This window comes from Scardinius erythrophthalmus, assembly GCF_964197995.2.
Source record: "Scardinius erythrophthalmus genome assembly, chromosome: 4".
NCBI lineage: Eukaryota > Metazoa > Chordata > Actinopteri > Cypriniformes > Leuciscidae > Scardinius > Scardinius erythrophthalmus.
Window position 1 is genome coordinate 9,828,345 of NC_138224.1, and position 13,080 is coordinate 9,841,424.

The window sequence follows — 13,080 nt, forward strand, 5'->3', positions numbered from 1 at the left end:
ACTGAAGGTTGACAGAATCACTCCTCAATACAAGGGTACAGTGAGCTCATGAAGACTATTTATATTCAAACAAGGGAGGAAGATGGAGATAGTTGCCCTTCATTCTCGAGGTATCACTCATCTTGTCTATTAGGCTATTGAGGAAATTAGAAAAGGACATACGAGTGGCACAATTAGACTACTTTATATAAGTGCACTTTTTATAAGTGCACAATGCTGTAACAGTAAAACCAATATTAAGAGGTGGCATGGGATAATTAGACCAATGGAGAACCATAAATTCCTTTGTGATCCTAAAACAAACCATCTCAATAAGTGGCTTAGAGATTATTTTTTCTCTGTACACACTAGAGACAGACTCTGTCCAGAGCTCATTAGAAATTGCTCAGAACAATCGCAATGCTTTTTAAGGGAAACTGAAATATATTTGCTATATCTTAGCACAAAGTCAACATTTTCATAGAGATGTTTTTATTTATTTTAGAATGATATTGCACCCATAGATCCAAAAGGAAGCACGAATGTTTTTTAAAACGTAATTTATTCCTGCTATGGCAAAGCTGAATTATCAGTCTTCAGTTTCCAGTCTTCAGTCATCGTTCTATGCTCATTTGCTGCTTAAGTTCATTTGAAAACGGTTGTACTTAATATTTTTGTGGAAACCATGAAAGAAACATCTTTTGAAACAGGATTATTTGATCATTTCAAAAGAACAGCTTTAATAAAAAAAAAAAAGAAAATTTTAAACTAACAATCACATTTGTCACTCAATTAAATATATACTTTTTAAAAGAATTTCCCCACATTACACATCAAATAGAAAACTATTATGACAGTGTTTATTTTCCCAAAGGCCTGGTGGAGGTTCGATAGGTTTCCAACGGCATGCAGAGAGAGCCAGCTGAAATGTTTAGACACAAATAGTTGTACAGAAGCCACTGAACACTTGTCTGCCTTTGTCTGTTATCTCTCTGTCTACCATTATCCATTTCACATTGTCTCAGGGGTGGGGTACAAAATTCCCTGTATTATTTTGTAATTTTCAAACAGAAATTGAATTAATGAGAGTACCATGAACCTAAAAATGACTAAATCATTGTTTATACTCAAAGCAACAGATGAAACGAAACAACTGATGTTAGACAATTAAATTAATGCCTAAATATTGGTGCCCAGTTAATCTATTCAAACATGGTGTGAAACAAGATCCCTTCCAATGCACAAGTGTGCGTGTGCATCTGTTTTAAGTCTGAAATAGGCTCCTCTTCACACCAAAGGACAAAGGTTTTAGGGTGGGAGAGTCAGAGGTTAGAGGTCAGGGTCTGGGTAGAAGACAAGATCCTGTAAAGTAGAAAATAGATCCTACGTGCATCTGTTCAAAAAGCTTATCCAAGAGCCATTTAGCAAACGTCACATGGGGGGGGGGGAGACCCTATAAAACCACAACGCATCCATGGAGAACATCTCAGTCCCTTTAGGATCTTTCCCACCAGCCGTACATTCTTCCTCTTCCCAAAACACCCAAAAGAAGCACCATGTGCGACACCATGGAGTTTGTGGAGGAGTTTGAGGAGGAACAGGGGGAGGTAAAGGAAGAGGAAGAGGAAGAGGAGGCTGAAGAAGAGAATGAGGAGGAAGAAGAAACCGATGAGAAAGAACAAGAGGAAGAAGATGAACAAGAGGCAGAAGAGGATTTCAAACCCAAGCCCAAAATGTATATTCCCAACATTATGGCACCAAAGCTGCCTGATGGAGAGAAGCTGGACTTTGATGACCTCCACCGGAAGCGCACGGAGAAGGACTTCAATGAATTGCAGAGTCTCATTGAGCTGCACTTCACCACCAGGCAGAAGGAGGAGGATGACCTCATAGCTTTGAAGAGCCGTATTGAGCGGCGTCGGGCCGATCGTGCCGAACAGCAACGCGTCAGATCCGAGCGCGATCGCGAGAAACAGGCACGCATTGCAGAGGAAAGGGCGCGGCGTGAGGAAGAGGCCGCCAAATTGCGAGCTGAGGACGAAGCAAGGAAAAAGAAGATCCTTTCCAACAAGGGCTACGGTGGCTACCTGCAGAAGGTAGATCAGAAGAAGGGAAAGAAGATGACGGAGCGTGAGAAGAAGACCAAATGTCTGCTGGAGCGTCGCAAACCCCTCAACATTGATCACCTCAACCAGGAAAAGCTGGGAGAGAAAGCCCTTGACCTTTGGAAGTGGCTCAGTCAACTCCACGCTGAGAAGTTTGACCTGGCAGAGAAGCTGAAGAGACAGAAGTACGACATCAACGTTCTGCGTAACCGCGTTAGTGACCATCAAAGGGGAGCTAAGGTGACCAAGACCACCAGGAAGTCCTGGAAATAAATTAATCTGATTGACATATGCAATGACACACAGAACAGAGGAATCAATTTCAAGTCTCATATTGAACTTTACAGGACATCATTTATATTTTTATTCCTGTTGATTAATAATTGTTTATTTAGCATTGTATCATACATTTAATGGGTATTACTGGGTTTAATGTTTTGGTTCATGTAATCATGTTTCATGTAATCTGAAGTCTTGAGCTTATGTTGTGAACCTTTTAAAAGTTTAATCATTTTTTGTTGTTTCACAAGATTTCACACAACAGTAGAAATGCAATCTTATATTTGAATGTATGATTTTTTTTGCATTTCTGAACTTTTGCTCATTAACCTGTGTTAACATATTTCTCAAATTAAAGCAGTAATTTCACTTTGGAAAATATGTATCATCTCATTGGCATCACTAAGATCGCTCAATATCCAAAAGCTCTTGCAGAAATTTCAATGGAAATACAACATACTGGAATACAACATATTAATAAACAAATACATCAAGATGTTATAATATATATATATATGGAAAATGTCTTTATTTTAACAACAAAAAGGCACATATATATGACTGTACCAGCAGTAAAGGTTTTGGCACATACTTCAAAGTATCTATCTCTACAAAAAAAGCTAATGTTTTTAGCAGAATGATTTTTATGCTATGCAGTTCCAAGGACAGATACGAAACAAAAGTGTAAACAACATTATTCTTCTATAAAGGCTCGTGTTCATTTTCCATGTTCCGCTCTGTCCATTGACAGTTTAAGATTAATAAAATATACATAAGAGTTTGATTTCTAATATGCAACTTTCTTGCTCAATTAAAAAAAAAAAACTTCCAAAAGCTTGTAGCAGTTAGATTTGGTCTATGATTATCTATGATTATAGCTCAGCTGTTTATTGGCTAAATACACATTTTTAAGCAATTTATGGTTAACCCAACTATAAGGGACTGAGTGCAATTATGACAAGTTAAATTGTTTGCACAGAACTGTCATTATGCAGTATTCTAATAGTGGTACAAAAAAAATTACTATGACATAAACATTTCAAGATTAAGGATTTAAGGATCACAAACTGAAATTTGGATTATAAAGCCCCCTTTTTCCTAGTAACTCTTTTTTCCATACCAGATACTGTATGACCTTCCATTGAGACCTAGAGATCCCGGTTGTTGCTGCTGATCATTTTGGGGTATGATGTCCCAATGGAGTTCCCAAATCTGTACACCACAATCTCCAGCAGGTACTCATCCACTTTAACCTTAACGTTGGCCACACGCTCATCAGACAGAAGGAAGACGATGGTAAACAGAGCCACCTCAAACTCTGGGCTGACGCCTATGAAACAGCTGCCCACGGGCTTGACTAGACCATTCCAGCTGAACTGCAGGTTTAAGACGTGATCGTCCTCATCTGGCTGAGAGATTGAGCCACAGTGTAAATTTAAATGTTGAAAGTAATGCACACAACGTTATATTAACATGATTATACAAGAGTCTCCTTGTCAAATCATTATTAAATGATGAAATACCGTGTCCTTGTTATTTCTGGCCTTGTATCCTTTGTAGTCCACATGATTGTGTTTCTCCTGATGGTAAAACTGGACCCAGTTATGGAGGCCCATGATCTCTTTACCATGCTTGGTTTCACCAACAAACACATGCTCAAATCCACAGGAATCTTCACTGCATGAGGGATGAGAGGGAGATGGGCAGATAAATATAAACTTCTCTATGTATAAATTCTTGGCATACAAATTACACAAGTTATTAGCGCATAAGCCTCAAGCAATATGATGGTAAGTGATTTTTTCATTCCAAAAGTCATTAGTATGTCAGTTACTCATCTAACAAACCCAATTCAGGTCATGTGTCAAAAATACACATATGTACGCTTGCTAGGTTTTTAACTCACCCTCCACTTTTGTCTCTGCGATAGAGCTTGAACCAAATATCATAGAGTTGCCTCTTAAACTGAGCCGGATCCGACTTGGCTCGACCTTTGCGTACTAAATACCTGTGGGCACACTGCAAAGACAAAACCTATCAGAACTGGACTATATTATAATATTTTCTTTCACTTGTAGGGTAATGTTTGCATGTTAATGGTTGCATGTATTTGCACGGTGATGTATTTGCATTTTGTTTAATAGTCTCCTCCTTGAACCAACATCTCATTTTCACAGTTGTCTCACATGCTCATATTTACTCTCCACTTTCTATCCACTACATTAGACCATTATTAGTTTCTCTTAAGTTTTTTTATCAATAGTTTTTGCAAGGCTAGGCAGTGCACTACAAACCAATACATATTTAATTATTTTAATCTAAATTAAATTACTTTACTTTAACTCTGGTCAGGAACGATCCCTTTCAATCAGATAACAGTCAATAGTACACATACTACACATTCTTTAAGTTGCTAAATTTCAACATGTTCAAACATGATGTTACTAAATAGCAAGGCAAAACAAGACCATTGAGTAATGGTACCTTCATTATCTCGGTCTTCAGAATGGCATCCAGGAAAAGATTGTTCTCCGTAAGCTCCTCTTTTGTCACCTGCTCAGCCACTCCTGTAGACATCTCATAATTGTCCAGCAGATTTATGAAGTCTGAGAAGACACAAAGTAGATCAAACAGCTGTCTAAACTGCCATGCATTGCATTATATCTGTGAATTTAATGAAAACTGAAAACCAGTGTATTTATTAGATTTATGTATAAGGATGCAACTAGAAACAAATTAGTATAGAAACGGCCCATGGTTTCTTACAGGCATAGGTATCAATGCTTTTGAGCTTGTTTTCATTGACATAAGAGAAGAGAGGAGCTCTAGCGCTGTCTCTGGCACTGTTACTGCCCTCAGATACAAATCCAGCCTTCCCCTGTGTGAAAACAAATCCACTATAAATGACTGATTGATTCTCCTTAAATCATGCAAAAGAAGTCATAGTGAAGTCAAGTCACCAGCTATCATGTACATGGAATCTAACATTCGTTATGTCTTTACTTTAATGCATATATATATATATTTCTCAGAAACCTGCATCCTCCCTCAACCACCTACTTGTAGGTTGATTTTATAGTCTATTCCAGGTTTCATGCGGTTCACATCCAGCTTCCACAGTTCGTTCAGCACATCTGAGAGCTCCTGATTGGTTCCTTGACTGCTGTAAAAAAGTATGACATTGAAAGTCTAGAATGAGTCAAGTCTGGCTGTATTGCCTAGTTAAGAAAGCAATTATAATAATCACTGTAGTAACGATGGTAATTGGGATTATGGCTATTTGGGGGGTTATTTTAGTTCTTCTATCTCTACCAATATGAGTCAATGACAAATGTTCAAAGGTTATCCAAGATGATAACAAGGAGAAATCTTTAAAAAGTCTATGTTACAACACATCACATTATTTGAAATGTAATCTTTGTATTTGTGCTGGTTTCATACATTTAAAATGAAAATATTAATAATAATAATAAACAAACAAACACAATTCAACAGAAAAAAGTTCAACACTCTTTAAAATGTTATTTTAAGCAGTGATTTTCTCAACATTATTAATAGTAATAAAAATAAGCTGAATGAAGTGCCAGCATAAATTTTTCAAGGATTTCAGCATTTTAGAACTTTTTTTCTCTCTCTCTCTTTTTTTTTTTAGACATTTACTCCACCTAGACTGTTCCTTTAAATCCTAAAAAATAAATATCTAAATAACTTTTAATTCAGAAACAGAAAGAAAAACAATTCACAGTAGAGGTGTGTTATCTTCGAAAAGAATACCAGACGTCAAGCACGGTTTCTCTCGACAGTTGACACCTGAAATTCTAATCACAATTAATTTGGCACGAGTACAATAGAGAAGCGAGTTCATTCATGCCTTTTCATTCATTCATTCCTAAAAAAAAAAAAAAAAAAAAAAAAAAAAGTGTTCAGTGCAGCATTAGGGTCACGCACGAACAACAAATCTCAAGGGGAAGACATGTGACTGGGTCTAAAACGTTCAGATGATACACAGCTCATATCAATGTGAGTCACCCAGACATAAAAACACCTTTTTTTCAGGCATGAAAACACCTTTTTTTCAGAAATCAAAACAAAACACACGACGACACTATGTGTGACGCCGACGCGACAACTAGCTAGTTGTCAAGTGCAGTTCCCGTTCACAACGCAGATTCACCGAAAAAGTCATGAAGATGACTTTATTGCCTAGTTAAGAAAGCAATTATAATAGTCACTGTAGTAACGATGGTAATTGGGATTATGGCTATTTGGGGGGGGGGGTTATTTTATAACAGACAGCAAGCAAATCATGCTGTGTGAACGCAGAACCCTCGCATCTGGAAAACGTTAAATAGAGGCTGTTTGTAAATGCATGGCATTGCCTCCACTTCAAACAAAGCTCGATTGTACAAAGGCACCACACTCAACACGGTAATAATGTCGAAAAATGTGATATCTTAAACATAGACATATGATTCGTATAGAAAATCCAGCTGGTCGTTGTGCGCATAATTTGTGTATTTTAATTCGCACCGGATGTTATGCCTGTTTGCGCGTGAAAAATACGTTCAAAAACAACATCTTCACACAAAACAAAACCGATCACATGTACAGTTTAGTTAAGTAAAATCATAGTCATTGTGATTTTAAAATCACACTAAATACCCCTAAGTAATGTTAATAACCATCAACACAACTTTGAGTTACTGATTTCCACAAACCGGAAAGACCGTTAAAGTAACATTCTGTTGCCATTGATTTTCTCACCCTCTGGCCATATTCGCAGGTTAAACCACTTTCTTCTGATGATTCAACGAAATTATAGCGTTTAATTACGCAAGCGACGAAAAGCTGGTTTTGATGGGTGTGTGTTAGTTTACGCGATGTCAATTTGATCGATTGACGAATCTGACCAATGAGAGTGGCGAACGGTAACGCCTCTACGGGGTGGGAAATTGTATTTAACCAGTAGTAAAGTGGAAGAGAGGAAACGAAACTGACTGAGATCCAGGAAGGGAGTGTCCGAGTAACAGGTGGTAGCAGAGTCAGGCTATAAACTTTTTTTTAAACAGTCTGCTCGTATAAACCTTCTCTGAACCAAAAAATATATAAAAAATCTCAGCCTGAATTTTTCTCCATTTTGTAATATTTATTTGCAGTCACAATAACTGCATATTTTATTATTTAGCCATACACTATCCATAAAAGTGCATTATAGGCTTTTATAATGATAGTGCTTCCCCAAATTTCTGTTCCTTTTCATAAAATAAAAATGAAAATGTTTATATACTGCATCCGTTCTCAGCAGTATCCAGTGATGGTGTTCATTCACAACACCCAAAATTAGGCTATATTAGGCTCGGGGGATAATTCTGAAACATTATAAGGTAGAAACGACAGCACTCACAAAAGTGTAGAAATGTTAGTTGTTGGTTTTATTACAAGCATAGTCCATAGTTGGGTTCATCGCAAATCTGGTTTCTTACCTTTAATTTGGAATTTCAATAGTTCCTGATCTGAGTCACAGTGAATGGATCTACAAACATGGCCTGTTTCCAATGAATCTGGTTGTATTTTTACACCAGAATGAATACAAATGAATCAGAGCCTTGAAATAAAAATGAAAAGCATACAACGGCAACATACACGTTAAAAATGTTAAAGTGTATATTAACATGGTTAAATCATGTTGGAAAACACTCAATATGCCAGTAATTAGATTTTTTTCCAGATTAGATTGGGTAGAAACTGGTCCAAATTAGGGATGGGTACACAGAAGTGACAGTGATGATGGATCATGACTTTGATAAAGAGTATTTTCTTTTTCTCTGATCGGTTATCATGGCACTTTGGGTTGTACTTTGAGGTCTGATTGGTTAGCGATGGGACTGCATGTCGTTCAGACAGGAGAACTGAAGTGAAGCTATGGCTTCAAAAGCGAGCACGCACTGATACCTGGAATCACTTTCATAATGAAAATATAGTCAACTGCAAATTGTGCAGTGCCAATCTGTCTTACATAATCATAGGATGCTGTAAATTATTTGTGGTTTAGTTGTTTTAGTGCATTGTTACTGGAAGAGTACATCCACAACAGGAGTTACACATTCTAAATAGTTCACTTTGCATTTCAAACTAATTGCTTGATTAGGATAAATATATAAAGTAATATATCTAAAAATCGTACAACTTAGAACTTTCAATAAGATCCAGTGATGATGGAGACCAAATGCAATACTTTCACTACCGGCTTCTTTGGTGAGGGTAAGGTAGTGATTGTGGAGTTTGTCATTGATTCTTTTGACTTGAATTTGCATGGGCGTCACTGTAGTGTAGGATTTGAGGTAGCCTATGCTGACCTTGGGGAGACTCTTGCCACAACTTTCCAAATAAAACATTGAGAATTTGGTTGTTAACTTATCAGTTCCATCCACAGTCCTTTGGGCCCAGATCGGAACAGTATGAGGGTGAGGCGGGTTAAGTCTCCTGGCTCCCCTCAAGAACTTGACGACCAAGTAATTTCTTCCTACAGACTAGCCAGCCATGAGGGCGTGATTCGCTGCGATGGCTGCCACGTATACCTTGAGCGTGGAAGGGGTACACACCTTATCTAGCAGCTCCAGTAAGAAGGACAGAATGGCTGATACATCGCAAACGGCTGCGTCTTCGTTCTGGACAGCACACCAGTCAGAGAAGACAGACCATTTAAGAGTATAGAGGTGTCTTGTAGACGGTGCACTGGCCTCTGCAATCGTTCTGGCCACCCTCACACGGAGCTGCAAAGGCTCCCGTCGAGGGACCACAGATGTAGGCTCCACAACACGGGTTGTGGATGCCAAAGGGACCCTCTTGCCTGAGAGAGAAGGTCTTTCCTCAGCGGAATCAGGAATGACAGTTGTATCGGCTCGGGGAACCATGACTGGTTTCGCCAAAGTGGAGCCACCAATAGCACTGAGCATCTGGTCTCCCTGATTCTCCTGATGACCTGAGGGAGCAGAGCAATCAGGGGAGAGGCATACAGGCGAGCTTCGGGCCAATCCTGGGCCAGCACGTCCTGTTCCCTTGAGAAAAATATTGGGCAATGATAGTTGTCTTCTGAGGCGAAGAGGTCTACCTCTGCCCTCCCGAAGATCTCCCAGATCATCTGAACCAGTAGGGGTTGAAGGCTCCATTCTCCAGGAGACACCTTGCCCCGGGACAGCATTTCCACCCCTTGGTTCAACCTGCCCGGCAAGTGCACTGTGCCCATGGAAGGAGGCATCTCGCCATCTTGTAAAGAGACCACGACCTGAGGCCGTCCTGGCAATTTATGAAGACTACCACCGTCATGTTGTCTAAATGGACCATGAAGTGGTGCCCTTTGTAGCTGGCAGAAAAAACGCCATCATTTCGAGGCCATTGATATGCATGCAATGCCAGTCTGCCTTCGCACAGAGCTCGCCAGCCTGAGTTGGTGTCATCTGTTGTGACATCCTTCCCTCTGGAAGTCAGTCCCATCAGGGCAGGCAGCTGTTGAGAAGAGGAAAAGTGCTCTTTGTAGCCAGTGGGTCCGGTATCACATCGGTAGTTTGCGGAACATCTACAGCTGGTCCGAACAAGCCGGTGGCACAGTGGCAGTCACTCGGGAGTCGAGGAAGGTGGTCCTGTCCACGTCCTTGATCTCCCTGAGGTTTAACCATATACAGTGTGGATGGGACGGGCCCAGCGTTGGCAGTGTGAACAGTGCCTCCAATGCCCAGAACTGAATGGGGGGTTGGAAGGCAAACTAGAGACTTTATCGAGGGTGGTCTGGCCTCAGCGGGACTTAACCCTCTCCTCTTTTTTTCCTGACGGATCAGGACAGCTTCTGCGGCTCAGGGTCCAGTTTTATCGAGGGGTGGGGGTCTTGGCGTTTAGGAAAGGGGTAGCACTTGGTTGGCTCAGGGCGCTGTCGGAGCTCAGGCTCTGGCTTGGACTGAGGCTGAGCGGGCGACAGGGCAGGCTTTGCGGGCTGCTGGGTAGGCGGAGCGTAAACTTATTTAAAACTGTAAGGTTACGCACGCGGGCGTCAAAGGAAGATGCACCAGTAGCATTTCACAGATTCTACGTCACAACGCTTCCTACGTTACGTCCTACGTCGGCATCCATTTCCCGTGAACGGGAATAAGTTAAATAAGTTTAAGCATCCAGGGTAGATGCAGGCCCGAACCATTTTAAGCCTAATAAAAAACTTAAGTATAGCTAAATCAAATTACTCTTCACGGAAATCCTGAGTGGAGTTTTGTTTTGCTCTGCTCTCTGGCTGCGCTGTTGCGTTCGTTCTACGTCACAACGCTTCCTACGCTACGTCCTACGTCGGCATCCATCTCCCGTGAACGCGCGTCGACCGTTGCCGGAAGTCAGTTATTTTCATTTATAAAGTTTTAAATATGTATATTTTTACGACAAAACCACACGGATCACCCTCAGAAGGCCTTCGTTTATCCCCCTGGAGCCGGATGGATTACTTTTGTGAAGGATGCATGCACATTTTTGGGACTTGAAGGAGGTGGACCCCATAACTTGACATTATAACCACTGAAAGATCTAAGACATTTTCTAAAATAACTGAAAATTTGTTCGTCTGAAAAATGATTGACATATGCATCTCGAACGGCTTGAGGGTGAGTAAATCATGGGTTTAATATCATTTTTGGCCGAACTATCCCTTTAATACGGCTCGTTTGGTCGAAACTGAAGTGCAGTTTTCCATCCGCTCCTCTAGGCGGCGTCAACGAGTTTCAGGTTCAGTCTGACAACTTCTGATGCTTGACAACATGACGCTTGTTACAGTGGCCACAACACGTGCACACCGTTTAAACTATATAAACTGCAAATGACAGTATTTTAATGTCACTCAACGACACATATTTCAGCCCATAAACAAACAAATCCCACACACGCTGCGATAAAGTTTAGGAAGCAAAGATGTCGCGCGAGCGACTCAACTGTCATGTAGCAGTAAGTAAACTCTACAGATAAAGTGCTTTTCTCTTGCATTATCTTCTTATTAAGACTTTAAGTCATTATTCTGTGCTCTTAAGTCATTATTTACGTTTTTAAGTAGTTATGTGTTGTTGCTTTCTTCTGATATTTCATAGCAGGGCTCATGGCAGTTTATTTAGATTCATATTGTGATGATTGAATGTTGCATTTATTGTGACTATAAAATGAACGAACATGAACTAAAACGCACTAAACGTTCATTTTGCTGTGGTCTTTAACGTTAAGTCTTGTTATTTGACAGTTATGAAGGCTATAATGAAGGTCATCCTCTATGAAGGTTTATCACAGACTTTGTTTACATTCTGCTCTCTTGTTGAACTCACTGTCAGACTTTTAGAAGAACGAATGAATCAGTTGTTTTGCATTGCCTTTATAATCTTTGAATGAATCGCCCTCTGATATTCATATTATGGACACGAAAAGTTTTTTTCTGTTGTTGCAGTCTTACCTTAGATAATAATCTATATCTTTGCTATTAAATAACTACCTATGACCCGTTAACACTTAGATTTGTGACCATATTGTTCTTTATTAATTGTTTATGGTGAATTAAACCTAATCATGACCTTAAAAGTTCCAAATAATGTAAAAATTGCATTGAAAAAAATCTTTTCCTTCTATTTTGGTCAGCACTCAAAACTGAAGGAGGGTGTTTGTTTCTATTTCTTATGTTCCTGTAGTTCTGTGGCCTTTAAGACAGTAACTTAATTAAAAGAACAGTAGATTAAACAAAAAGATTATTATTGATCATAATATGTATTATATTTTTTGCACTGTACAGGTTTAAGACTTTAATTTATGTAACCGATAACTTTTAACTATTGTTTAGACATTAAATTGTGATGTTTTAGTTATTCAGTATGTAGTAATGTTTGTGTTTATGTTTCCTCTACAGAATACAGGATGTGTTTGGAGCGTCCAGTCATCAGAAGCAGAGCTCTGGGACGTGTGGACAGACATTCACTGTAATGATGGACTTCTGCACTAAACATGTAGGTTACCATCATTTTCTTTTTGGAGGGTCGTCCCTGTACAAATCAAATGATGGGAACCTAAATAGGTGGAGAAGGGACGAGGGTTAGGGTTAGGGTTAAAAAGTGTAACTTTAACCCTGCTGTTGCATGATCTTTATCTTTAGATAAAGATCTTTAGATAAGGGACTTGGCTCTTATCTAAGGAGGTGATTCTCATAACGTTTATAAAGTATAATAATAAGTAGTAAAGCTTTTTATCTTCTGATGTTGTGGTGTAGTTAATAGTCTACTGGATTCATGTTTAATAATAGAGTTAGTTGGTGTTCTGTGAAACTGATGTTCTTGCTAATTTACACAGTTCAGGTTTTCATTGCACAGCATTTGCTCATGAAGTCTTTTGAATCTTTATCTGTTGTTTTGTAGATCTGGGATTCTCTGACTCAATGCTTTAACAGAGTAATTGCCCTCGACTTCCTGGGCTTTGGTTTTTCAGACAAACCGGTAAGATGAAAGACTCACAGCCATTTCAAGTAGTCATTACACTCCTCCAGTACAGCTCTGTCTATATAATGTATTTTATGATTCTTAACTTAATCAAAGCTGCTTTAAATGGCATAAACTGAAGAGGTGTTGGGGGGGGGGGCGGGCATACATGTCTAAATGAAGATTGTTTGTGCTATTATAAACTGTAACATTTATATATACAATATAGAGCAAGGTCT

At 39.3% G+C, this 13,080-nt stretch overlaps 2 protein-coding genes across 3 annotated transcripts; one reads left to right on the forward strand and one right to left on the reverse strand.

Moving 5' to 3' along the window:
• Positions 1 to 697: 697 nt before the first annotated feature.
• Positions 698 to 7,274, reverse strand: LOC308690168 (uridylate-specific endoribonuclease C). 2 transcript variants are annotated; one of them, XM_081364492.1, is made up of 7 exons: positions 7,128 to 7,274; positions 5,424 to 5,526; positions 5,130 to 5,241; positions 4,848 to 4,969; positions 4,270 to 4,382; positions 3,887 to 4,040; positions 698 to 3,772 (listed from the first exon to the last, which is right to left on the reverse strand). In XM_081364492.1, the coding sequence occupies exons 1-7, from the start codon at positions 7,136 to 7,138 to the stop codon at positions 3,512 to 3,514; spliced, it is 876 nt and encodes a 291-aa protein (XP_081220618.1). In that variant the 5' UTR covers positions 7,139 to 7,274; the 3' UTR covers positions 698 to 3,511. The 2 variants fall into 2 exon arrangements, with proteins under 2 accessions (XP_081220618.1, XP_081220619.1); XM_081364493.1 differs by having other exon boundaries at positions 1,517 to 3,772; positions 5,424 to 5,523.
• Positions 1,536 to 2,357, forward strand: tnnt2c (troponin T2c, cardiac; the record flags this gene model as incomplete). The annotated part of the gene is made up of 1 exon (XM_081364494.1): positions 1,536 to 2,357. One exon carries the CDS (start codon positions 1,536 to 1,538, stop codon positions 2,355 to 2,357), a length of 822 nt encoding a protein of 273 aa, XP_081220620.1.
• Positions 7,275 to 13,080: the final 5,806 nt, after the last annotated feature.

Excerpts from the sequence above, each read along its gene's own strand:
- LOC308690168 (XM_081364492.1), bottom strand. Across the intron at positions 5,242-5,423 it reads ACTATAAAATCAACCTACAA|GGGAAGGCTGGATTTGTATC; the intron begins GTAGGTGGTTGA and ends GTTTTCACACAG. Across the intron at positions 4,970-5,129 it reads AAGCATTGATACCTATGCCT|ACTTCATAAATCTGCTGGAC; the intron begins GTAAGAAACCAT and ends GTGTCTTCTCAG.